General features: G+C 37.1%; 1 protein-coding gene across 2 annotated transcripts in view; it reads right to left on the reverse strand.

Moving 5' to 3' along the window:
* Positions 1-276: 276 nt before the first annotated feature.
* Positions 277-13028, reverse strand: part of LOC115213466 (zinc finger CCCH domain-containing protein 14) — a 41030-nt gene continuing 28278 nt past the window's right edge. The window contains exons 16-17 of one of the 2 annotated variants that reach the window (XM_029782449.2): positions 6248-6340; positions 278-975 (exon numbers count right to left, since the gene is read on the reverse strand). In XM_029782449.2, coding sequence (XP_029638309.1) covers positions 6256-6340 — 85 coding nt within the window. In that variant the 3' untranslated portion in view covers positions 278-975; positions 6248-6255. Of the gene's footprint in view, positions 976-6247; positions 6341-13028 lie in introns of both variants that reach the window. The other variant, XM_029782450.2, reaches the window with a different exon arrangement.

Here is a 13028-nt window from a genome sequence, read left to right on the forward strand (position 1 = left end):
AATCCACTCACAAGGCTTTGGTCAGCCTGAAGCTATAGTAGAAGACACTTGCCCAAGGTGCCACGCAGTGGGACTGAACCCAGAACCATGTGGTTGGTAAGCAAGCTACTTACCACACAGCCACTCCTGCGCCTATTTAGGAAAAAAATTTAAATACTGAATTTAAGTATATAACAACAAAACATCTAAATAACTGACAATATTTTATATTTTTTATTAACTGTTTTTCTTTTAAATATCAAAATGAGATATATTTAAGTTTAAATCATAAAAATAAACAAAATAATACATCATACGCACATACAAATATACATACATACATACACACATACATATATACTTGTATGCATACACACACACACACACACATGCATACGTATATACATATATCCAACAGAAAATGAATTAACAGTGGAACTGCTTATTAGAGAACAATTTTAAGACAATTGTTTTTTTTTTTTGTAAAAAGATAAAATACATTGATACAAATTTCAACAAATCCTTCTTTTAATTCTGCTGAAGAGTGTTTAAAATAAAGCTTATTTGTAATAATCATGGCAATTACTGACTCAACTGAAGGATTTGAAGAAATAACAACCAATATTAAATTCCAAGAAAGGAAATTAAAAATGTCCAGGGAAATTATAAGACTTATTGTAAATGTGTGTGTGAGATAGGAAATGGATATATTATCTATTACCTATCTATATATATATATAAATATATATATATATATATATATGTATGTATGTATGTATGTATGTATGTATGTATGTATGTATGTATATATATATGAGAGAGGGAGAGAAGGAAACAGACAGAGAGTGAGAGAGAGGTAAGTGCTTGCAATAAGGAACTTTAAGACAAGTTTCTTCAGAATGAAGAACGTTAAATTGCAATATGCACAGGTATGCACTGGAAGAATTTTGTAGTTGTAGTAGTAGTTTCACAAATATTCAAGGCATCATGTCACACCTGAAAAATAGTTTTAAAAAAACAACAAAAATAAAAATTAGAAATATTTTGTTAACCCAATGAAAAAATTCAGTCATTGGTTTTGAAAAATATATATTACAATTTCACAAAACAATAATAACAAGAGTACTCAGAGAGTGCGAATCTCTGCCAAGGCAACACCAATGTCCTTTCAACAATTAGCCAGAGATGAATTTTAAAATGAGAACATCTGAAATAAACTCGACTGATCTCACAAACATGAATACTAAAAATGAACCTGACTGCTCTCAAAAATTAAATTAAAAAAAACAGAAAAATTATCCAGAATCCTTGTCTGGTACCAGATTAACCCCAAAATCTAATGAGTTCGTGCCAGTTACGATGCCAAACATCCCTGAAAATTTCATCCAAATCCATTCAGTGGTTTTTGAGATATCTTGTCCATGGACAAACAAACACAACTAAAAACAATACCTCCGAAGGCGGAGATAACAATAATAATCCTTTCTACTATAGACACAAGGCCTGAAATTTGTAGGAAGGGGACTAGTTGATTACACTGACCCCCCACTGCTCAACTAGTACTCACTTTATCAGCCCTGAAAGGATGAAAGGCAAAGTCAACCTCAGCAGAATTTGAACTCAAAACATAAAGAGGGATGAAATACTGCTAAGCATTTCACCTGGTATGCTAGCAATTCTGCCAGCTTCCTGCTTTAATAATAATAATAACGGCTTCAAATTTTGCTACAAAGGCAGCAATTTGGGGGAGGGGGATAGTCAATTACATCGACCCCAGCATTCAGCTGGTACTTAATTTATCGACCCTGAAAGGATGAAAGGCAAAATCAACCTTTGAACTCAGAATGTAGTGACGGACGAAATACCTATTTCTTTACTACCCACAAGGGGCTAAACACAGAGAGGACAAACAAGGACAGACAAACGGATTAAGTCGATTATATCGACCCCAGTGCATAACTGGTACTTATTTAATCGACCTCGAAAGGATGAAAGGCAAAGTCGACCTCAGCGGAATTTGAACTCAGAACGTAGCAGCAGACGAAATACCGCTAAGCATTTAGCCCAGCATGCTAACAAGTCTGCCAGCTCGCAGTCTTGCTTAATAATAATAATAATAATAATAATAATAATAATAATAATCCCTTCTACTATAGGCAGAAGGCCAGAAATTTGTGGGGAGGGGACTAATTGATTACATCGACCCCAGTGTTATACTGGTACTTAATTTATTGACCCCAAAAGGATGATAGACAAAGTCGACCTCAGCAGATTTTGAACTCAGAATGTAGGGATGAGTGAAATACCGCTAAGTATTTAGCCCGGGGTGCTAACAAGTCTGCCAGCTCACCACCTTACTTAATAATAATAATAATAATAATAATAATAATATAATAATAATATAATAATAATAAACCTTTTTACTAGATGCACAAGGCTACATCACCAGTATTGAGGGGCCTACAAAGACCATAGCCCTAGCCTTCAGGACCAAAATATTGGTGGTGGTGGTGGTGGTGGTGGTGGTAGAACACCCAGATATACTATTTTTAAAGAATAAGTAACGAGGAAATAGTGTTTTCACACAGCAAGCAAATGACTTGTTTATTTACGGTATTGAATTCAATTCTGTCCTCAACAAAAATCTGTCCATCGAAAAAAGGAAGATTTGTCTCTCATGTGCTTAATGCCATGAAACCTAAAGATAATCCCAGGTCCTGTAAATGACAGTTAGAAATAGCAACTAAATCTTCCTCACATTATAACCTATTATCTTAAAAGAGGAAGTGTATACATGTGTGGGTGTGTAAGAGAGAGAGAGAGAAAAGGTAAGTTCAAAAAGAACAATTCAAACTTTTGGGGGGATTAAAAAAGAGAGAAAAGGTGATTTTAAATAAGGATTCATTCATATTCACGAAAATCAGCCAAAACAGGTAATAAGAATATGAAAATAATATTTGAGGCATAAGAATATACAAGTATAAAATGAATCCGTTTCAACATCTCTCCATTTTTTTTTGTTATACTTGTTTATGGTGTATGTATATATATATATATATATATATATATATATATATATATATATGTATATATATATATTATATTTTATACTTGTATATTCTTATATGTGTGTATATATATATATATATTATATATATATATATGTGTGTGTGTGTGTGTGTGTGTGTGTGTGTGTGGAGGCGCAATGGCCCAGTGGTTAGGGCAGTGGACTCGCGGTCGTAGGATCACGGTTTCGATTCCCAGACCGGGCGTTGTGAGTGTTTATTGAGCGAAAACACCTAAAGCTCCACGAGGCTCTGGCGGGGGTGGGGTGGCGATCCCTGCTGTACTCTTTCGCCACAACTTTCTCTCTTTCTTCTGTTGGCCTGCTCGCTTAGCCAGTGGGGTGGTGTCATTTGAAGGCTAAAACAATGCGAACCGCATTGTGACCAGCGATGTGTAGCAACATCTGATAGCCTGGTCAGTCACGGTGACGGTGATATATATATATATATATATATATATATACTCTTTTCAGTCATTTGACTGCAGCCATGCTGGAGCACCGCCTTTAATCGAGCAACTCGACCCCGCAACTTATTCTTTTGTAAGCCCAGTACTTATTCTATCGGTCTCTTTTGCCGAACTGCTAAGTGACGGGGACATAAACACACCAGCATCGGTTGTCAAGCAATGCTAGGGGGACAAACACAGACATACAAACATATATATATATATATATATATATATATATATATATATATACACATATATACGACGGGCTTCTTTCAGTTTCCACTCATCATCATCGTTAGCGGAAACTATCAACTACTTCTAGTTTCTCCCCAAGGAGTGTAATGGAATCTGTTTTCTGAGTATCAATGGTGTCTATTGCCCCTGTGCATCTGCTGCACATGAAAGCTATCTTCCTGGTTAATTTTCCTTTGATATTGCTGTACCTCTTATGTGTCCATAGCTTGCACTGGGTACATCTTATGGAGGTTCTACCTACACCTTTTCTACAGATCGAGCGTGGCCACCTACCTGAAGGGGTGTGTGATGAGTTTGCCTTCCTACTTATTATCCCCCATCATAATATCAAGATATTATGAGGGGGGATAGGAGAAGAGTAGGAAGAGATAATAATGTAAGTAGTGAATACGCATGAGGTATGTGAGGTAGGGAGAATAATCCCCACAATGCACTACCATGTAACTGTTGTCCTGGGACCATCTGCCCTCTACAAACCCATTGCATTTATAAATGCACCGTCCTCAACACGTTACACAACTCTACAACCATATATATATGGGATCAACTATGAATTTTAAACAACAATATGCTGCACATCCCTATTTTTTGAGATATGAGAAACACAGTAAATCTACAAAACTCACCAGTTACATACATCATCTGAAAAACAGAAATATTCCCTACATCTTGTCATGGTCCATAATAGATTCAGTGCTTCTATGCCAAGGTCAACACTCAGCCTGTAAGTTATGCCTAAAAGAGGCATTCCACATATTAACCCTTTAGTGTTCACATTATTCTGACAAAATTAATGCTTTTTTATTCACATTGTTTTGAACTAATCATGCATTATCTTGTAGCTATGAGATTTTGATGAGGTAGCTGTTCATTTTTAAGATGATATTGTAGGGTTGGTGTGAGAGACCAGATCTGGCTAGTTTGAACGTAAAACAGGTAGAATACTTTTGGCCGGATATGGCCGGTTTAAATGCTAAAGGGTTGAACAACTCTTCAAACTTATTTTAATTGTTTAATACTACACATATGGGCAATCATGAGTACATATGCAGATATATGTGCATATGTATATATATATATATATGTGTGTGTGTATGTGCACAGGTGTATTCATATATGCATGCATGTGTGCATATATATGTGTATGTATATGTTTGTATGTGCATGTGTATGCATGTGTATGTGTGTGTATATATATATGTATGTGTATTGTGAGTGTATATATATGCATGCATATGGATTTAAATACACAAGTATGCAGACTTATATAATAATGCATACACACACATATGTACATGTGTGTGTGTGTATATCGATATACACTTCTCTCTTTCTTTCTCTCTGATTCCTCTACCCGCACTATCACATTAGCCAGTAGAATATACACATAAGTCTATTTATAGTAACTTGACCATTCTTAGTATTCTTCCCTTCCAATTTGTAGTTTACTACTCACTTTAGAAAACCCTTCCTCTTATACCTTTTCTGTACCCTCTCTTAATGCCATTCTAACATACCACCCCACCACACACACATTCATATCTCTTCTTACCCCTCCCCTACTCCTCATAATATCTTGAGCACCAACTAACACTCCTTTTTCACTTCTTTACACTTTTTTATTTTCTCTTCCTCTTTCTTTCCTTCTTTTCTCACTTTTTCCTTTGACCTCTCTCTTCATTTTGAAACACACATCTCTTCTCCCCTTTCTATCCACTTAATACTACCACTACATTCTCAAATTTTCATTCACACCACAAGACCCCTTTGAATGAACAGTACACGGAATCTATGTTTCCACACTTTCCATTTGTGATGACAAAATATGAATTCCTATTGAAATTTACATACCACAGAAAAGAAGCACTTCTACACACCACATTCCTTGGATAATGTAACTATAACAGCAACTACAACATTTTTATACATTTTTATTTTTATTTCTACATTCATTCTCCTATTTCCCTATATATACCTTATTTGCTTCCTTTTCCAAAATAACTCCTCATATTGAACTCTAATATTTCCCTCTATTTAACCATTTCACATCGTCTCTGATAAAGTGATATCCCTAATATCCCAGAAACAGCTGTAAGACTAACTTTCTCTTTATAAATGTCCTGAAAATTCCACACAGCCTTGGTTTTGTTGTCTCATTTTATTTAACATATATATCATCATCATCATCGTTTAACATCCGCTTTCCATGCTAGCATGGGTTGGACAATTTGACTGAGGAATGACGAACCAGATGGCTGCACCAGAATGTAATCTTTGATAGGCTATACCTTAACAGAAGCTTGCAGAAGAAAATAAATATGCTCTTTACTGTCAGACAGACACACATCCTGTTGACTGTAAATCACTGAACTGTGTGAAATTTAAGTGTAATCTATTGTCAGTGAGTACATTAACATATGTATAGCTATATAGCTGACCCAGAGACGATATAATGCAATACTTGTATGTGGCCCAGAGAGACCATGTCTTGACTTACCCATGTTATCAGCTGCTAGTGTTAACAACTTTGTAGGGATTATTCCAATGTACAACATTTAATTCCATATCATCTTCCAATTCAGACTGATTCCTACAATGAAATAAAATTCAAAATATTTTGATAACCAACTAAGAAGTGACTATAAATATTTCAAGGTTGACTAGAAAAACCCTGCTGCCACTTAATAGCTCAAAGCAATGAAACTATATACACACTTAGAAAAAATGTCAAACTTGCTAACAGGATGCAACTTCAGGAGCCAATGTCAAACCTGGTAACAGGATGCAACTACAGGAATAGAACTGCCTGTCCACTCAATGGCAAGTACTTTACAAAAGAACTAAAGTACTATGTCAACGTATTATAAAGGGTCACAGGAAATAGGTTCAATCTTTTAGCATTAGCATTTAAGTCAGCTATTCCCTGCCCAAATGTTGTATAATGATTAAACCAGCCAAATCCAGCCTTTCACACCTATCTTACAATGTCATTCTAAAAATAAACATCATTGAAATCTTAAAGCTATGAGATAATGCATGATTAATTCAGAATAATGTAAATCAGGAGTTCTCAACCATTTTAGACCCCAATGATCACTACTTTATTCTGGTGGGCCCTTGTAGCCAGTTGACGTTTAAAAACTATTTTTATGGAATGTTATTTATTAATGTTTTCACACATCAACTTGTGTAGGTTGAATTATGTAAAATGTTAGAGAAAGAAACCCAGCTGTTTCTTGCAATACATACCAATACATACAACTAAAGCAATTTTTTTTCAGGGGCCCTTAAAATACTATTGTGGATCCCCAATTTACTATTTTGTTGTGGGGACCTCCAAAAATCTTATGTGAACCCTTAGGGATCATATGGATCCCGGTTGAGAACCACTGGTCTAAATGTTAAATGGTTAAAAAGAGAAAAGAACGGAAATTTCCAGATTTTAATTAAGACATCAATGTTTACCAAGTTGTCACACAACCAACTGACCAATGCTATTCAGGAAGAGAAGTATAAGTCTTCTGTCTTTGCCTGGTCAACATTTGAACATCATCACCAATTGCTTTGGGAAAATACATGAAGGAAAGGAAATTTGGAACAGTGATGGAGTGAAGCTTTACCTCTGAATACATTCACCCAACCACTTACATACAGACTCACTAACCAATGTTATAGAGGGTCAGAGGAAAAGATACACGAGGCATTTTGTCCAATGCTTCTACAGTTCTGTCAATTCACCAAACCTGATTGATACTTTTTCCTCAAACTCAAAAGAATGAAAGGCAAAGTTGATTTTGGTGAGGTTTGAACTCAGTGTGCCAAGAGTTGGAACAAATATCACAAGGAATTCTATCCAAACATCTGTATAAATTGACCTATTTAACTTACTGATCAACTGTCATTTACATCCAGATCAACAAAAGTTACAGCCAGATAGGCCTCATTTATATTTTAGGTCAAGCTAGTTTACATCCATTTCGACCTAGGTCAACTAATTTACATAAAGATAAATCTAATTTAAATCTAGATAAACCTAAATTCCATCTAGATCGACCTTAATTTACATTCTAGATGGAAGTAATTTACATCTAGACTGATCTTGATTGACCCAGTTACATCTTCATAGACTTAATTTATGTCAAGACAGACCAAACCTAATTTACATCCAAATTGACCCAGTTACGTCAAGATGGCTCGACATAATTATTATGGATAACTAAGTGTTAACTCATTGCAATAATAATGTCAAGACACTATCAGCCAACACTTCAACCTCAAACCAGATACATTTTCAACTTAAACAGATGTAATTCTCTTACTCTATGTCTCACAAAGAATTATAGCTCCCTCTGGTGTTTAATATTTTCAATTTTTTTTATCTTTTTATTTATTTCAGCCGTTAATCAGCAGCTATGCTGGGGCATTGCATTGAAGAATTTTTAGTTGAATGAATCAACCTCAGTACTTAAAAGTCTGGTACTTATTCTATTGGTCTCTTTTGCCAAACTGCTGTAAACACACCAACACCGGTTGTCAAACAGTGGCAGAGGACAAACACAGACACAAAGACACACAAGATGGGCTTTTAGTTTCCATCTGCAAATTCCACACACAAAGCTTTGATTGGTCCGATGCTATAGTAGAAGACACTTGCCCAAAGTGACATTTGCCCATGTGGTTAGGAAGCAAACTTCTTATCACATAGCCACACCTGCGCCTAAGAAACTTTTTCATCTTTTCCCTTTTTTTTTCTAATAAACTGATTTGAAAATTGGCATAATTTCTAGGCAGTTATTAACACATAAAGTACAATGAGCCATGATTGTGGCCATCAGGCACAGATCGACAGGCCACGATCATGGCCCAGATAGATGCATTTAATTTATGGGCGTTTGTTGGGGTCTAATGTCACTCAAACGCTCCGATATCCCCCAGAATGCAAGAGGACTAATAGTTCAACTTATGGACTTTTCAGATGATGTAAAACTTGCCACCATTATATACTAAGAAGATATTTTAAGTATTTTTTTGTTTTCTATGTGTGCATGGTAGTCTCATTTTCATAAAATGTGCTCAGCAGTCCATGCTATGTAAGTGCAAATCCCAGCACTTTATGGGTTAAACTTATTTAACAGCAGTCCACATAGTTGTGGGTATGTTTCATTAAGAAGCTTGCTTTGCAAACATGTAGTTTCGAGTTATGTCCCCTTATGCAGCACATTTTCCCCATTCATCTCGATCTTCCATAATGGTTCTCAGCTCCTGTACCCCCTCCATACCTATTTCTTTACTACCCACAAGGGGCTAAACATAGAGGGGACAAACAAGGACAGACATAGGTATTAAGTCGATTACATCGACCCCAGTGCGTAACTGGTACTTAATTTATCAACCCCGAAAGGATGAAAGGCAAAGTCGACCTCGGCGGAATTTGAACTCACAACGTAACGGCAGACGAAATACCGCTAAGCATTTCGCCCGGTGTGCTAACATTACTGCCAGCTCGCCGCCATACCAGTATCCTCCAGCAAGTTGTTGATATAGGTCCTCTTCCTCCATCCTCTCCTGGTTCTTCCTTCCATTGGTTCCCAGTGTACTAGCTTGTTAGCAATTTCATCAGTGTGTCTGACGCAGTGTCCAGCTAGCCTCATCCTTCTATGCAAGTACTAAAGTCAATTTATTCGAGTAAAACCCTTCTAGGCAATGCCCCAGCATGGCCGCAGTCCAACGACTGAAGCAAGTAAAACATAACAGATTAAACATATGAGCATTTTGAGGGTAACATTGATTTGAGTTAACCAACAATATCTCGTTAAATATCTCCTATGTTGAAAAATCTGTCAGTGTTGGAGGATATTTTCTGGTTCAGTGGACATTGTAACTCTGTAATGAATACTGAAATCTTTTGTGATTTTTTACTTTAATCCTGTTCACAAGGATTTTACCATGCTCTATATATAACTACTTAATCTTGTAGTTACTCACAAGTCAACCAATAAGGAGTTGTAGATGACAAAAGACACATATCCGGTTCAATGTTTGTTGGCTTCAACAACTATGTCAACAGCAAAATATGCTTAGTTGTGATTAAGTGATTGGGTAAATTTTAGAAGGAAAGCACCAGCTGATTGTTATTGCTTATCAACAGAAGTACCTGGATGTCCAAAGAATTTAATTTTCTGGCCATTCATCTTTTATCATTTACTCGTTTCAATCATTGGACTGTGGCCATGCTGGGGCACTGCCTTGGAGAATTTTTAGTCAAACCAACTCATTACTTGTTTTTTTAAAATTTGGTACTTATTCTATGGGTCTCTTGTGCCTAGCTACCAAGTTACAAGGACAAACACTGGTTACCAAGCAACAGAGGTGGATAGACACAGACACACACACACCTATATGACCATCATCATCATCATCAGTTAATGTTCATGTTCCGTGCTGGCACAGGCTGGATGGTTTGACAGGATCCAATGGGTTCAAGGACTGCATCGTGCTCCAGTGTCTCCAGTGTCCTACAACCTGATGCCCTTCCTGACACCAATCTTTTAGGAGAGGGACACTCTGATATAAAACCTGCAGTTTCACATGGAAACTGGTCATCTTGCTTTAGCCAGTCACTAGGTATTAATCACGGACACTCAGGGAGTGGTATCTATGTTGTACAAGCATTTATTACTATAATTCCATGATGCTCAGATGTCTCTTTATAGTGACAGTGTATGCAGTATGCTTATTTTTGTAGCACTGCACTAGTGAGGTTCTGAGGCAGCTCACATGGACTACAAAACCTGTGATGGAGGATGGCTTTAGGCCAGGAGTTGAGAGTTTAAGGCATGAGAAGTAGGTGGGGCAGAACAGGTTCTTGATGTTGAGGAGCTATGTGGCTACTCACATTCAGAGGAGAAAGTGAGATTGAATCACTGGAAACTGTAGAGAGATAAATAGCGGTGACAGGGTGACCAGGTGTCCCCCTCAAGGTATGAGGTGAGTAGAAGTGATTAGGGATAGAGAAACTAGGAGTGTGAGTGGGGAGCTTGCATGAGCATATGAGGTGGGGGAGGGGAGACACAAGAGATAGGTGAAATGGGAAAGGGAAGGGAGTGATGGATAGAAGGGTTGGTTGGAAGGTGTTAATTCAGATAACTTAAACCCATTAGCATTCAAATTATTCTGTCAAATGTCAAGCCTATTTATTCACATTGCTTTGAATTAATTGTGAATTATCTCATAGTTTTGAAATTTCAACAATGTGATTGTTTATTTTTAGAATGACAATGTAGGGTAGATGTAACAGGCTGGACCTGGCCAGTTTGAACAAAAAAGCAGAGAAGATATTTGGGCTGGATATGACTGGTTTGAATGCTAAAGGATTAAAACAGGAAGTTTGTATCACAGAATCAGGGTTGGGCTTAGGTGAGTTGTTAATAAAGTTCATCGGTGTGTCTGACGCAGTGTCCAGCTAGCCTCATCCTTCTATGCAAGTACTAAAGTCAATTTATTCGAGTAAAACCCTTCTAGGCAATGCCCCAGCATGGCCGCAGTCCAACGACTGAAGCAAGTAAAACGTAACAGATTAAACATATGAGCATTTTGAGGGTAACATTGATTTGAGTTAACCAACAATATCTTGATAAATATCTCATATGTTGAAAAATCTGTCAGTGTTGGAGGATGGTTTTCTGGTTCAGTGGACATTATACCTCTGTAATGAATACTGAAATCTTTTGTGATTTTTTAATTTAATCCTGTTCACAAGGATTTTACCATGCTCTATATATAACTACTTAATCTTGTAGTTACTCACAAGTCAACCAATAAGGAGTTGTAGATGACAAAAGACACATATCCGGTTCAATGCTTGTTGGCTTCAACAACTATGTCAACAGCAAAATATGCTTAGTTGTGATTAAGTGATTGGGTAAATTTTAGAAGGAAAGCACCAGCTGATTGTTATTGCTTATCAACAGAAGTACCTGGATGTCCAAAGAATTTAATTTTCTGGCCATTCATCTTTTATCATTTACTCGTTTCAATCATTGGACTGTGGCCATGCTGGGGCACTGCCTTGGAGAATTTTCAGTCAAACCAACTCATTACTTGTTTTTTAAAATTTGGTACTTATTCTATTGGTCTCTTGTGCCTAGCTACCAAGTTACAAGGACAAACACTGGTTACCAAACAACAAAGGTGGACAGACACAGACACTCACGCACCTATATGACCATCATCATCATCAGTTAATGTTCATGTTCAGTGCTGGCACAGGCTGGATGGTTTGACAGGATCCAATGGGTTCAAGGACTGCATCGTGCTCCAGTGTCCTACAACCTGATGCCCTTCCTGACACCAATCTTTTAGGAGAGGGACACTCTGATATAAAACCTGCAGTTTCATATGGAAACTGGTCATCTTGCTTTAGCCAGTCACTAGGTATTAATCACGGACACTCAGGGAGTGGTATCTATGTTGTACAAGCATTTATTACTATAATTCCATGATGCTCAGATATCTCTTTATAGTGACAGTGTATGCAGTATGCTTATTTTTGTAGCACTGCACTAGTGAGGTTCTGAGGCAGCTCACATGGACTACAAAACCTGTGATGGAGGATGGCTTTAGGCCAGGAGTTGAGAGTTTATGGCATGAGAAGTAGGTGGGGCAGAACAGGTTCTTGATGTTGAGGAACTATGTGGCTACTCACATTCAGAGGAGAAAGTGAGATTGAATCACTGGAAACTGTAGAGAGATAAATAGCGGTGACAGGGTGACCAGGTGTCCCCCTCAAGGTATGAGGTGAGTAGAAGTGATTAGGGATAGAGAAACTAGGAGTGTGAGTGGGGAGCTTGCATGAGCGTATGAGGTGGGGGAGGGGAGACACAAGAGATAGGTGAAATGGGAAAGGGAAGGGAGTGATGGATAGAAGGGTTGGTTGGAAGGTGTTAATTCAGATAACTTAAACCCATTAGCATTCAAATTATTCTGTCAAATGTCAAGCCTATTTATTCACATTGCTTTGAATTAATTGTGAATTATCTCATAGTTTTGAAATTTCAACAATGTGATTGTTTATTTTTAGAATGACAATGTAGGGTAGATGTAACAGGCTGGACCTGGCCAGTTTGAACAAAAAAGCAGAGAAGATATTTGAGCTGGATATGACTGGTTTGAATGCTAAAGGATTAAAACAGGAAGTTTGTATCACAGAATCAGGGTTGGGCTTAGGTGAGTTGTTAATAATAATAATAATAATAATAATAATAATAATAATAATCATC

Source organism: Octopus sinensis, linkage group LG6 (genome assembly GCF_006345805.1).
Source record: "Octopus sinensis linkage group LG6, ASM634580v1, whole genome shotgun sequence".
Taxonomy (NCBI): domain Eukaryota; kingdom Metazoa; phylum Mollusca; class Cephalopoda; order Octopoda; family Octopodidae; genus Octopus; species Octopus sinensis.